At 37.2% G+C, this 13,778-nt stretch overlaps 1 protein-coding gene across 1 annotated transcript in view; it reads left to right on the top strand.

The window, feature by feature from the left end:
* NALF1 (NALCN channel auxiliary factor 1) overlaps positions 1 to 11,894 on the top strand; it is a 473,423-nt gene extending 461,529 nt beyond the window's left edge. Inside the window, exons 2-3 of the mRNA XM_042806124.1 lie at positions 689 to 860; positions 11,140 to 11,894. Coding sequence (XP_042662058.1) covers positions 689 to 860; positions 11,140 to 11,435 — 468 coding nt within the window. The 3' untranslated portion in view covers positions 11,436 to 11,894. The remainder of the gene's footprint in view (positions 1 to 688; positions 861 to 11,139) is intronic.
* The last annotated feature ends 1,884 nt before the right edge of the window (positions 11,895 to 13,778 follow it).

Below are 13,778 nucleotides of genomic sequence, written 5' to 3'. Positions count from 1 at the left end.
ATTATAATCATTGTAATAATCATAGGTCCTGCAGCCATGGCTACACAGCATCAGATGACAGCACCTTTAATGTGTTCCTTTTAGCTTCCAAATGTAGGCATTAGTCCTCACTGGTTTAGATTTATCCCCTAGTCTACAGCTGTTGGTGTTCAGGAACCCTAATGCATGTTTTAATACTGTGGACTGGATAAGGTTTTATTTGAAGGGAAGCAGCACCATCTATTGCAACCTGATAGCTTAGCTCTAGATGATATAAGGAACAGAGCTGGCCTGAGCCCAGCTTTAAACTCCTTCTTGCAGTTACTTTCATAAGTTTTTCCTAGACCAGCTTCAAATGAGGTTAGGATCTCAGTTTGTATATGATAAGGTACAGAGACAGGGGTGTGTGGTGTGTATGCATGTGTCTAATAAAAAGGTGCGTTGGAGACATACCTGTTTACAAACTAAGATAAAATAATAGCATAAGAATAGTCCTGTTTATTCATTGTTTTTAAATACCTTGGCTGGAGTTTTCATTTCTGAAGGGGGAGGATAGTCAAAAGTTAAGACTAGGATTTACCCAGGTGATATTCTCTCAAAATTTGCTTTCGGAAGCAGCATTAATGTAGGTGTGCAGTACAGTATGTTCTTCTAATAATGACAGTGCTATTGTCATCCATCTATACTTCTGGTTCTTCTCTTTTTCCAGACTGTCTACAAAGCCTGGCTCTGTTCCCAGTATTTTGAAGTCACACAGTTTCACTGCAGCAACAGAATTCCTTGCAAGCAATACTGTTTGGAGGTTCAGACGAGGTGTCCCTTTATATTACCAGACAACGATGATGTCATCTATGGAGGACTATCAAGTTTCATCTGTACAGGTATAGTATAGAAAAGATAATTTCAATTGTTTTAATACATCTCAATGTGAAGGAGAGTGTGGATAATGTTTCTTCCATTAGTTCTAACTATGAGGGCTTGAAGGTATTGCTCATCACAAAGATTTGTCAGAGGTGCTAGGATTTGAGCTCAGATTTAGTAATGCACATTTACACTACATCTTGCCACAGTCATTAACTTTACAAAACAAAATTACTAGAAGAAATTTGTTCTGGCTGTTTTTTATGCTTAATAATTTGGTGGATGATTTTTGTTGCTCTGTGTCATGCAGTACTGAGAGAAAATAGGCTCTTTGTCATGCAATATTCAGAAAAAAAAAGAGAGATGCAAGTCCAGTTTTCAGTATATTCACCTTTACTTACCTAAATTCTTATGTCAGATAAACTAAGAATCTGGGGCATAACATTCAAAACTGTGCAGCAGCTCTTGGAAAGTAAATGTCTAAGGAAAGGCCTTTCACTAGTAAAGAATTTTAAGAATCAGTTGTTCACCTGTGAACCTCTTCCTGGGGTGGGTGAAATTAATTGGCAAAACCCAAAAGAGTCAGGTCAAAGGTATTTCTATTTGATATTTAGGGTCACCATTGAGGTCTGCTATGGGAAACACATCAGGAGCAAACCTTATATTCAGGGATTCCTCTTGAGTGACATTTTGCCACAGCCTGTCACTCATTCAAATTAGGCTTTAATATCTCTGCTGCTCCTGACTCTGATGGTATCCCATGGAGAGAAATGCTACAGGTCCCTTTTTGAAATTTTGACTTACATTTTCAGATAAATTCAGCAGGAATTGAATCGAGCTATGTCAGTATGTTATTTTTTCCTCCATAAAACTAATGAAAGACTAGCTGGCTAACTAAGGAACACTGATAATTATAAAATATTGTCTGGAGAAAAAAAGGAGCCCCTCTACTTATAGGATTGTTTATCCCTGAAAAACATCAATAATTTGTGGTTTCTGATTGTCTTTAATAATGTTTTATAAGTAATAGCTTTATAATAAGGGTTTCCTTTCCCCCTCTCCATGGTAACATACCATTTCCTCCAAGGTCCAGCAGAGATTTAGGTTAATGGAATGACAGAGGATTGATTTGTATAAAACATTTCAATGTGCCATGAAAGGCAAGTAACAGGAAAAGATGTACCACTGATAGCTGGTTTTATTTGATGTTGACTACAGCACAGAGTGCAGGATGTGCATATAAACATTACACATAATTTTCCAATTGCAACTAGATAAAAGGCTGGTGCAGCTTCATGTCACCAGCAGCGCTGGGATCTGAGGTAGCAGTATCGAGCTGCTGCCTTCCCTTGCCATCCCAGTCCCATCGCATCAGTGAGCAGGGGTGCAGAGACACCTCTGCAATCGAGGGCATGGTGGCACCAGTGGACAGGGAACACATATACTTTTTTTTTTTTTCTTTCGGGACAGGATTTTCTTGAGCTTGGAGGCTATAAAAAAAAAAAAAAAAAAAAGTACTATGGGTTTTAAAAAGAAATAACAACAAAGGTTTTGTCCTTCCTTGGAAGGTCCACATGATGAGAAAACAGCATAAGGCTTGCTATTTTCCCTGAGAAATTGTGCAGGCACTGTTATTTCTGACACCATTAAATTAAAAAAGAAAAAAAAATATAATATGGATTAATAGTGACTTCTTGTAAAATCCTGAAGGGCTGGTATGGTATAATGACTAAGAAGTATTCTAGCCTGAGAATATCTTACTTGATTATCTCCAGTGAAAGTAGATGGTGGGAGAAGGAGGGGGGATGCTACACTAGTTGTGTATCACCAGAACTTGTCTTTTGTAGAAATTCATGTGAGAACGTGGGACAACTGCAGTGCAAAAGAAAGTACCTGGGACATTAATAAAAACAATAAGAATCACACTGTGGTTCTAATTATGAAAACATGCAGTTAACTAGAAAGACACTTGTGTTCCTCTCTCCCTGCTTTCTTCTAGGAAATAGAAGGAAAAAAGTAGGTCTTTGCACCAGGTGTTGTTCTGGAACATAATGTTTTTCATATTCATTAAAACTGAATGGTTGCTTTCAGTTTAGACTTTTGGTGTTTATATCCATATGATTAAAGTTCCCAGTGGCTTCACCTAATGTTTCTTTCTGTAGCTTAGATGTTTAGAATTGCCCATGCAAAACAGAATCTTATTTAAGGGAGATAATAATAGTGTTTAAGAATACATACACACATACAGCAAATTATAATTAATGAATCCCATGCGAAGTTCCAGATCAAGGTTTTTAATTGTGACTCCTATGAAAACAGTGTGCACACCAGTAGGATTGTTTTCTTTAATAAATGCAGTCACTTTTTCCTTTTATTCCCCACTGTGAATGTAAAATGTTTAAATTTTTTTTCACACATGGTCTTTGAGTGTGAAAAGAGATTTGAAGAATGGATGATTATTGTGGTTTGAGTCCAGAGAGCAACCAAACACCACACAGCTGCTCACTCACCCCTTTCCCCCCAGTGCTGAGGAGAAAATAAGCCAAGGCTTGGGATTTGAGATAGGACAGAGAGGAAAGAATCACCTATTATGGTCATGTGCAAAAGGCAGACTCGTTAGAGGAATCAAAAAAATAACATAGATTTATTACAGGCACTAACAACAACAACACTGAACAGACAGAGTAGGACAGTGAGAAGCATTACCACATCTTGAAAACACCTTCCCCCCACCCCTCCCTTCTTCCAGGGATCAGCTTTAGTCCCAATATCTCTACTTGCTCACCACAGCAGCACAAGAGGCAGGGAATGGGGGGTGCAGTCAGGGCTGCTACTTTTTCCATCTTGGGAAGAGAACTTCTGGAACTTTTTTCCCCCTGATCCAGCGTGGTCCTCTCACAGGAGACAGTCTTCTACAAATGTCCTCCAACTTGAGTCCCTCTCACAGGCCACAGTGTTTCCTTACACTGCTCTGGCATGGATCACCAACTTTATCCAACTGGAGTCCCTCCCACAGGCTGCAGCCCTTCCTGAGCTGCTCCGGTGTGGGACACCCCCGCATGCTGCAATCCTCCCAACACCAAACTCCAACAGTGGAGGCTGCTTCTTCCCACAGGATCCCAGCTGTCTTTGGGTGTAACCACCTTAATTGATCATGTGGGGCCCCCCACAGGCCATAAATCAGTGTCTGCTCTGCTGTAGATCTCCATGGGTGGCAGGGGGGGCCACCCTGCCATCTCACCACAGGATACAGGGGGTTCTCTGCTCCGGCACACCTCCCCCCTCCTTTCTTCCTCCGCTCCTCCACTGACCTTGGTGTTCATGCAGCTGCAGCAACTCCTCCTCACAAGTCCAACTCTTTCTCCCAGGTCCCTTCTTAAATATATTATTGCAGAAGCACAGCTGATTGGCTCTGACTTGGTGCAGAGGTGGGTCAGACTGGGAGACAGGGGAGCTTTGAGAAGCTTCTCATAGGGTGCCACTGCTGTATCCCCCTCCCCTGCTACCCAAAAAACCCACCACTTACTCAAACCCAGGACAATTACTCTAGGTACAGAGCACTGGTAAGAGACTGTTAATCACGCACAACTCCTGGTTTTCCCATGCCTTCCAAAGTAATGTGATCCAGCATCTGGCCTAGGGACTGGTCCAGCCCATGAACTGTTTCTGTCTGGCTTCCTGCCATCTTCCAACAGAGACAGAGAGAAGATGCAGGGGTCATAAATGTTTTCTTCACAGTCAAAAGTATATATTCAGGCCTGCAGTTTGCTCAATCCAGAAAACATGGAGCTTATTTTCCACCAAATGAGCAGCAGAGATGTCCAAAGAGAGGGGGGAAGAGATCACCTCTCCTCCACACACATGGCCCTTCCCCAAGCAGCCAGGTTATGCCATCAACACCAATGCTGCAGTTGCATCTGCATTAGCAATCTAGTTCAAGAATGTGCTTTTGAAGTAAATGATATTTGATTTGCACTGGGGAGACATCTTGGAGGATACAAACTGGGTTCCTTTGGACTAAACTAAACTAGGAGATGTTCTACAGGACCATACCTAACATGTCCCAACCACTAATACACATTTTGTCTACAGAATTAGACTAGTGCTAGAATGAGGTAAAAACCCTTCATTCAGGGTTGACACTAGATACTCAGCACCAGCTGTTTCATGATACAGATCTTCTCTTGCCCAAAACTACTTGTTAATACAGACATAGCCTATTCTGCCTACTGGGAGAACAGTCACAAAACTGCTATCTATGTGCCAAGTCTGAACTACTTTAGAGTGCAGAATTAGGGCTAGATGTGTTGCTAAGGGCTGCCTTTGTATTGACCAAGACTTATGGTCTCTTTGTGCCTTGTGGTAAAACAGAGCCATCACCCAGCAGCAAATATCAGCCAGGAAATTCCAGGCATATGCTCACACTCTTTACTTGTACAATAGGTGTCATAATTTAATGGAGCACTTAAGTTTCTATGTGAAGGAAAGGAAAGGAAAGGAAGGTAGTAGCAGCAATAAGGCAGAGATGTGTTGCATTAGCTTCCTCCAAAACCAGCATGGCACCATCTGTTACTTCATAAGAACAGTGTCTTCAGAATGAGTCTTCTGCCACCAGGAGGAGAATCAGATTTGTCTACTCCCCAGTGCTGAAAAGACTTCTGATACTTTGCAGTGTAGAAGGAGAAAATAAGGGGAGACAAGTGAGCAGGCAGGTGATTCAGGTGTTTTTAATCACTCACATCTTTCCATTCTGTTCACGTTAATTTAGGCTCCTAATTTCACGTTCCGATTAACATCTCAGTTGCTTGGAATTGCATAGTGTGAATATTCTCCCATATATCAATATTTGGCAAATATCAATAACATACGCATATGTGATCCATTCAAAGTAATACTTCCTCAGAAACTCCTCCTACTTTAAAGACGAGTATTCAGAAATTAAACTGGTAGTCATGCATCATAGCACACACTGTTTCTAAGGATATAGTGAGAATTATTACAGAGAATTCTAACCAATCTGCAGAAGGACTTTGTTGACTAATAAAGCTCAACAAAGATATTGAGAACAATTCTTTAAACTACAGCTTCCTTTCAAGGGGCAGATGTGTGTCTGGGTTTCACCAGAAGGTTTAGCTTTAGAGTGTCTGGTTCAAAACAGATGCCCTGATTTCAGTGCAATTTGAAAAGAAATTTCCTTGAGAAAATGTGATATACAGAATGCATTGCAATCTATCTTTTCTTTGTAGAACAATTCAAAAAGAGAAAAATCTCTGAATTGAATCGACTTTATGTTGTTCTTAGCAAACTCAAAAAAATATATATACTTGATCCAAATTTTTGCTCTAAAAATAAATCATAATAATGTGTCATTTGCCTCCTGCCTACACCTCTTAGTAGGTCCTAAAATATCAAAATATTAAGCTAACACAGATAGCAGGACAAATCCCATTTATGTTTCACAAGTATGTTTTACATCGCTACTAGATATGGATCTGGTTACAAGGAAAATTTAACATGGTTTTGCAGAAGAATATGTCAACTAAATAGCTCATCTTTTTGAATCTACTCTTCTTTTAGTCTTGAATATCAGGGCTTTCCTATGAATGAGATCCCTTATCATAATAGCTGCAAATGTTCTTCCCTATAAAAGCAACCCAGGCAATTAACCTACTTGTAACACAATACTTGGATAAGTATGATCTTTTTCTTTCATATCATATCACAGTGGTAAATCCTTTTGATGAAAAATTGTACATAATAGAAGCAAAACTGGAGAGGGAGGGGTGGGGAAAGCCAAAGTTTGATAGAAGCAAGTTATCTCACCCTTATCCTGTATCTCAACATAGGAGAACTAAAAGGTTTCATTGTATAGCCTTAAGAGTCAGCTATTTACTTATTTTTCTGACTTGCAACAGGTCAGTCAGTTTTATAGGGATAACACTGATTTACACCATCAGGAAGAAATTGGTCCTGTACATATTTCAGGGGGAAAAAAAATACATGCATTGTGAAGAAAGTGAAGAAACACAATGATTTTTCCTTGAATGTGGACACATACACCCAGGAAAATGTTACAGAGTCAACTATCTGAAATATTCACCAACATACAATGATAAAACAAATTTAAAACATATCAACCCAGATCTCCAATTAGAATGGAGTCTGAAATGGAAATTAGGCTTTTCAAAACAGCTGAACAGCTTTATTCACCAGTTTCAGAATAATCTGCCTGACTAAAGAATAATTTATTTCCTTTAAGCCTTCTTCTAACATTTAATTTTATTACGTTTTAAAATATAAAGAGTATAAAATACATGTCTAAACAGAAGCATCATAATGTGTCATATACATAGCAATTTAAAAATTGAGAGGACCATCTGGATAAGATTGAAGAATGCTGGCTTCCAGATCAGATATAAGCAAGCAGTGAAATCTAGTCATATAATATCTAATGTGTTCTCTTGTTTTCTGTAGTTGGAAATGTTAATACTGAAACCTCAGAAATAATTCCTCAGAAAGAAAAATGTCATGCAGAACATTGGCATTCACTGATACGGTGATGTCACTGATGGATGGATCACTCTTGGCAGGCATTATTTACTTTGGGCTTCACAATAAAATGGAGCATTCAAAACTTCTGCTCTGCTACACCCACTTATCTGGTTTCTTCTTCTAGTTCATGGGCTTTTCCTCAAGCACAAGAAGCTCGGTATGCCTCTAAAAATAATCAGAAATCTATGTTTAAGAGAACCACAGTTCAGAGTTCTACAGAAAGAAAAAGAGGAAAAAGCATAACATAAGATCTGTTTTATTTCTGTGGTTTTCCAAAATACTTATTCAGCAATGACAACAAATATATCAACCAAACCAGTTTCCTTTAATGCAGAAAATGATGGCTCCATACCTCTTACTATAGCAGAGAAACTAAGAAGTGGGCCAATCCAGACCAACTGCTACAGATCCAGATCCAGCTACAATCGTGACACATCCCTACAGAGTTGGGATGTGATGTGGAAATTCACCTACCTCTTTTTCATGCTGCTTCCTATGCAAAAGAAATTCAAGTGCTCAGGCAGAAAGCACAGCATTCTCTGAGCTAGCTGGTGGTCTAGCTGATCAGCAGACCATGCGTGCATAGACAGTCTTTGTGGTTTTAATTCTTGTATACAAACTTATTTGCGATTTGCTGCTACTCCCTCAAAGCAGTTTCCACACAAAGTGACACTCATGCTGTCACTATTTTTTCTTCGAGTATGATTCAGCTGAGCAGGATACGCTGGATTTATATACAGTCATGTCACCATTAACATAATCTCAGTCAAATGTGTAGCCTTAATTCTTGTATCAACATTAGTAACACACACTTCCTACAGATATAACTGCTGTGCTGACCAACAAAATGCTATCTGCATGTGAAAAAACTACCTGATTACCAAGCAAAGAGATGACTTTTACATGTCCTTTGTGAGAGATAGCGTGTCTGTCTGGAGAATGGTTTGAAACCAAAAAATATCCTGGCAAATTCTAAATCCTTGATTAAGATCAAAGTTCAAGAACCTCTATATGGACTAAAATTTCTTCTGGTGAAATATAGGCGAGTGTTGGCAAAATTTGGGAAATGGAGATCCAGAGCTGATAATTTTAAGTGGAAAGTGAAAAGCAAAGTAGGTTTCAAGCCAGTTAGAGCTGGTAAATCAGTTTCAGAAATACAATTACCACACATCCAAGTGCTACAGATATCTACAAACTGAACTATAAAGACAGAATAGGAAGAAGGAAGCCTTGGTGGTTTGGTGGGTAAAGATATCCTTCTTAATTCTTATCCCATATAAAATGTTTTGATAAAAGAACAAACTACTTTTTTTTCCCTTGGTTTTCCAAGGCTGATGTAGCCAACTTTAGAGGGTTTCTGGTAAGTCACAGGTTTGTAAGCCTCTGACTGTGTAGACTGACTGAATAGATCCAAGGAGCCAAACCTGATACTTATGTCTACAAAAATGTGTGTGGTCGAGCACAATTAAGTTATTTTATTATTCAGCACAAAAGTTCTGACTGAATTTATCTAAATGTTCTGAAACTGTCCTATGAATAGTGGTTCTGTAGTTAAATGATTGCTAAATATGTAACTACAAATTCAAAACCTAAATTCAATTGCTGAATTGAAATACAGAGGAAATGTAAGTTTGTATTAAGGAACAAGCTCAATGAAACTTTAAATGTGGAGTTTCCTTCAATTTATTTATAGTTCAGTAAGTGTATATGAACTATTTAAATATCTTTTGATTGTCAACTTGTGTATATATGCTTTCATTTCAAAGGAAGTCTGGGTTTTCCTATAACAAAAAAGGCAGGAAATATAGTTTGAATAGTAAACAAGCCTCAGTGGCATCAAAGCATTAACCATTCTCTGTGTCCCTTCAAATACCACTAATAGTTTGAGGTACTGCATTCACAGAATAGACCATATAACCATTTAGTTACCTGCTTTGGAAGGCCCTTTCTGTATGTTATTATGTTTAAAAACACACTTACACACACAAACACCAAAAGATGGGTCTCAGAAAATACAGTGTTAGCAATAAGACTGCTCTATTATACTTTCAATAAACAACTGTCCACGAGTTCCAAAACACAACAAAATCTCTTTTAAAAATATGAAGTATATTCAGTGATGATCTGAGAGAGAATAATTTTCAAGTGTTGGTACACTACCTTAAGTATCTGACTGCATACGTGTGAAATGGCCTGATTTCCTACAGTGTAAAACCTGACTACAGAAAATCAAACAAGATATTCTCATTCCTGTATTTTTAAAAACTTGCTTGAATCCAGAAATAGATGCAACTTTACCTGGACTCATGTACAACACAGTAGACTGTTGTGTCAACTATGTAAAAAAATGCCAGTCTAGGTTTAATCTGCATTTTAACATGCTTGGCATACCTAATGAGCTTTTTGTTTAGTTGCAGGTCAATATGATAGAAGTAGGAATGAAAGAGTTCAGTTTTATTTTATTTTAAGATGTGCTGCTTTTCTTTACAGTTTATTCACAAAATAGAAGCAGTCTGGTTCCTGGACTTAAGAATGTAATACCTAAACTTGAAGACATTGCTTTTTGAAAATACTAACTTGCTGTGATACTTCAGACAAAATGTAATTCTTGTCCCAAGAAGTAAAGTTAATTTATAAATTATAGCAATTATGTAGATGCTTTCAAAATCTTTACCCTAATATTTCAACACAGATAGGGTTTGTTTTTTTTTTTTTTTCAGTAAAACCTAGCATTACTGTAGATTAATTATTTACTGCAAAATTTATTCTAAGATCAGTTTAAATGGAGAAAAGATGTTTGTCCATTATAATAGATATTCTTGAATTTGACCATTAGTTAAGCATCCTAATTAGGTTCTTTTAGTTTATCAGAAAATAAGATATGTGGGAAGCAAACAGAACTCTCTTGTTATGTTACTCACCTATATAATAAAGCAGAGAGCATAAAAAATTTCCCAAAAGATAGTTACGTCTTTTGGAAAATACAGAATTCCTCTAACTGTTCCAAATTTCATTATCAGACTAGGCAGAGTAACTCAGTAAAGTTCCAAAGGCAGAAATGGACTAGGTGTATAGTCAGAAATATCAAGAGATCCAATTATTGCATGGCAAGAAAAGATTGCCCTCACCTCTGGGATATATTGAAGAGAACATCTCAGCTGAAAGAACTCAGCTGAGATAGGGTAAACAAGTAGACTCTGAACATCTCTGTTTGGGAGTTGTTCCTGTGAAGCTGTTGGATCTGTATTGATTTGACAATCAATATAGTCAATATTCTCATTATATCAATTATTTGTCATTTAATGCTTATCTTTTCATGGACAATGATGTTATTGGTATGTGCTCACAGTCTGAGGAAGAATTTCAAGATCCTTTCAAATTTTGTGGAAATACACATTTTGATTAGTTGTTACTTCACCATTAGTTGTTACTCTCCAGAAAGGAAGAATTCAAATATCCTTGTCATTCAAACATCAATAATTACTTTTTAATGCTGTTTATTTACACAACCATGCTCAGTGTCATACTTCTGTTGAATCATCTTTTGATTCTGCTTCCTGTTAGATAATACATATCCCTTCAACATCTGTAATTATACAAAATGGCAAGTGTTTTGAGGGCTTCAGGCTCATCCAAAGATGTGGATTTGATAGCTTGGACTAAACAATCGACTGTTCATTTGAGCTACCAACTTCTGTCAATCTCTTTGTGTCTGATGTTTATTTTTTTATTGTGTTTATCCTACAGGGCTCTATGAAAACTATCCAACCAATGCAGAACCAGAATGCTGTGATGTCAGATGGGGACTACTATCAGATCATCAATCCAAAGGGACTATAAAATCAAGTGGCTCAACAATGTGTCACAGGACATCGCTCACAGTTTCATCAGCATCAAGACTGTGTAACAGCAGACTTAAACTGTGTGTTCTTGTATTAATTCTCTTACATACAGTACTTACAGTCTCAGCAGCACAGAACTCAACAGGACTGGGCTTTGGAGGCATAACAACTTTGGAAGATAATTCAACCAATGAGGAATAAAAGAAAGGATTCATCTTATGTGATAGAAACACAACAGGCCCAAATGACTACAGTCAAAAATAGCAAGGACTGAGTGCTTTACCCTCAGATCTCTTCTTGAATGACATTTTGGGTAAAATGAAAAGAATGGGCCTCTACCCAAACAACAAGGACACATGAACACAGCTTTTTATTGACTAAAAGGCTGGATGGTGACTTAAATTTCTCACACCATTTTATACACTGTGTTTTAATGTTTGGAGTTTCTTTTTTGTTTGTTTTTTGCACTTGTTAATACAGGATTTTATTTTTGGGACAGTTTCTCAAAGCTAAATTAAGTCTTTTCTCTGTCGATATATTTCTAGTCATTGTGTGTGTTCATCTGATAGTTCTGTCTTTTATGTCCTGTCAGTTTCTATTAGAGGAATGACTGCTATGATTCCATGACATAGCAAAAAAAAAAAACAAAACAAAACAAAAAAAAAAAAAAAACACAAAAAAACACAAAAAAAATAACAAAAAAATGACAAAAATCACAAAAAAGAGTGACAAAACAAAATTTAACAAAAAAAAAAAAAAAAAAGTAAAAAAAAAGCAACCACAAAAAAACCCAAACAAATCTAACTGTCCTCTTACCCATGGGAACCATTCATCTCCTTTCCCCTTCCCATCTCCCATCACAGACAACGTACATTTGCTTTTGTCTGTGTAATCACAATGAATGGGTACACGATTCCAGTGTGCCTCTGCCACTGTTGCACAAATCAGTTGACTGAGCAAACCCAAAAGGAGCATGAAGGGGGTTCCTTTTAGCTGAACAAACAAGTGCTCTCCTTACAAGGTGGGATCGGACAGTTAAAAAATGTAAAGAAATATATAACAAACTGTTGCTCCAATACCCGTTTTGAAGAAGTCCAGTCCTTTCTCACTGGTCAGTTGAACAGGAGCAGCCTTTTCTAGATATGCTATGTAAAACCAGTTATGCTCAGCAAGTTAAGTAGTGGGAAGCCTTCATATTGGAGGTGAAAGGATTGGCATTCATTGTGAATTACGTTTTGAGTTCTCCTGCTGTCACATAACCAGCAGTTTTCCATAAAGAATGGGAGCAAAGAGCTTCCAAAATCCAAGTCTTTTTGTCTCAACAAAATTACACTAGAAGCCTTTGAGCATCTACAATACAAAGTATCTATTTGGTTTTGATTCCATTGTTTTTCTAATATCTACATGTTGTTGAAAGTTAATCTAGTTATTAAGGGTGCACAAGAATGTGTTAGCACAGATAAAGAAACTATTTTTTTTTAAATATATAGGACAACAGTTTTCATAAATGTGCAATAAAACCAGTAAAGATATACTAGGATATGATTAGTCAAGAGAAAAGATTGTAATATGATTGCTGATTTTTCATTGTTTGGGGTGGTTTTTAATTTGTTTATTTTTATTTTTGTGGGAACATTTCACCTGCTGAGTGTATGAGAATTTGCTTTTTAAAAAGGCTTTTTAGAGTTTACAGTAGAATCAATGGAAGGAAAAGTTAATAAGGGCTGTTTTTAAAAACTTTACATTCCTTCCTATTCTCTAACTACACTTGGGAAGTGCACTTTAGAGATGTTTGTTGTGTAGCTGGGAGATGAAGGAAATCTATAGGAAATGTTCTCTTAGGAAATAAAATATAGTTACCTACTTTCTAGCTATGAAATACCCCTTGATAAATATTAATATTGTAAGAACATTTAATCACTGGTGCATAATGCGTTTTTGTATACACTTTATGGTCTGTTAAATTATGGAGAAAAACAAAAAGAAGATAACCATGCTGCTTATGCGGTTCAAGGTGCACATGTTAAGCTGGAAAAGCTCAAATATTTTGCAAGAGTATTTGTTTTGATAGTGTTTTACTACAACCCGGACTGAGGAACCTAAAATGATCTGTGCAAATATGACAACAAAAAGCACCAGCTAATGCAAAATTCTTCAGCACTGGTTTGTTTCTATAATTCCTCCCTTCCCTTCCTTGCACATGCTATATTTTGTTCAATAAAACATGGTGCTTTTTAGTTATTTTATTTTCTGTTAGAGGCACATGTATTAATTATATTGAAATGATGCAAAAAGTGGGGAAAAAAGTAGAAATGCAAATGAAAAAGCCTTAACTAATGGTAGAATGTAGACTTTTAAAGGAGCAGAGATGTTACTGAAAAGTGATGGAGCAATAACTGGGCAGTGCTCTGGTACTGTACAACAGCTGATGAGTCACGCTACTGAGAAAGCTCTTACTAGGTGAGCTCTTGTTCAACTGACCTCTTAATTCTAGTAAGTGTACGTGGTCAGTAAACAGTTTGTTATAACCTTTATCTACCTCTG

The sequence above is a fragment of the Tyto alba genome, unplaced genomic scaffold, assembly GCF_018691265.1.
Source record: "Tyto alba isolate M040663 unplaced genomic scaffold, T.alba_DEE_v4.0 Super-Scaffold_45, whole genome shotgun sequence".
Classification (NCBI taxonomy): Eukaryota; Metazoa; Chordata; class Aves; order Strigiformes; family Tytonidae; genus Tyto; species Tyto alba.
This window is presented reverse-complemented; position numbering and strand designations above follow the sequence as displayed.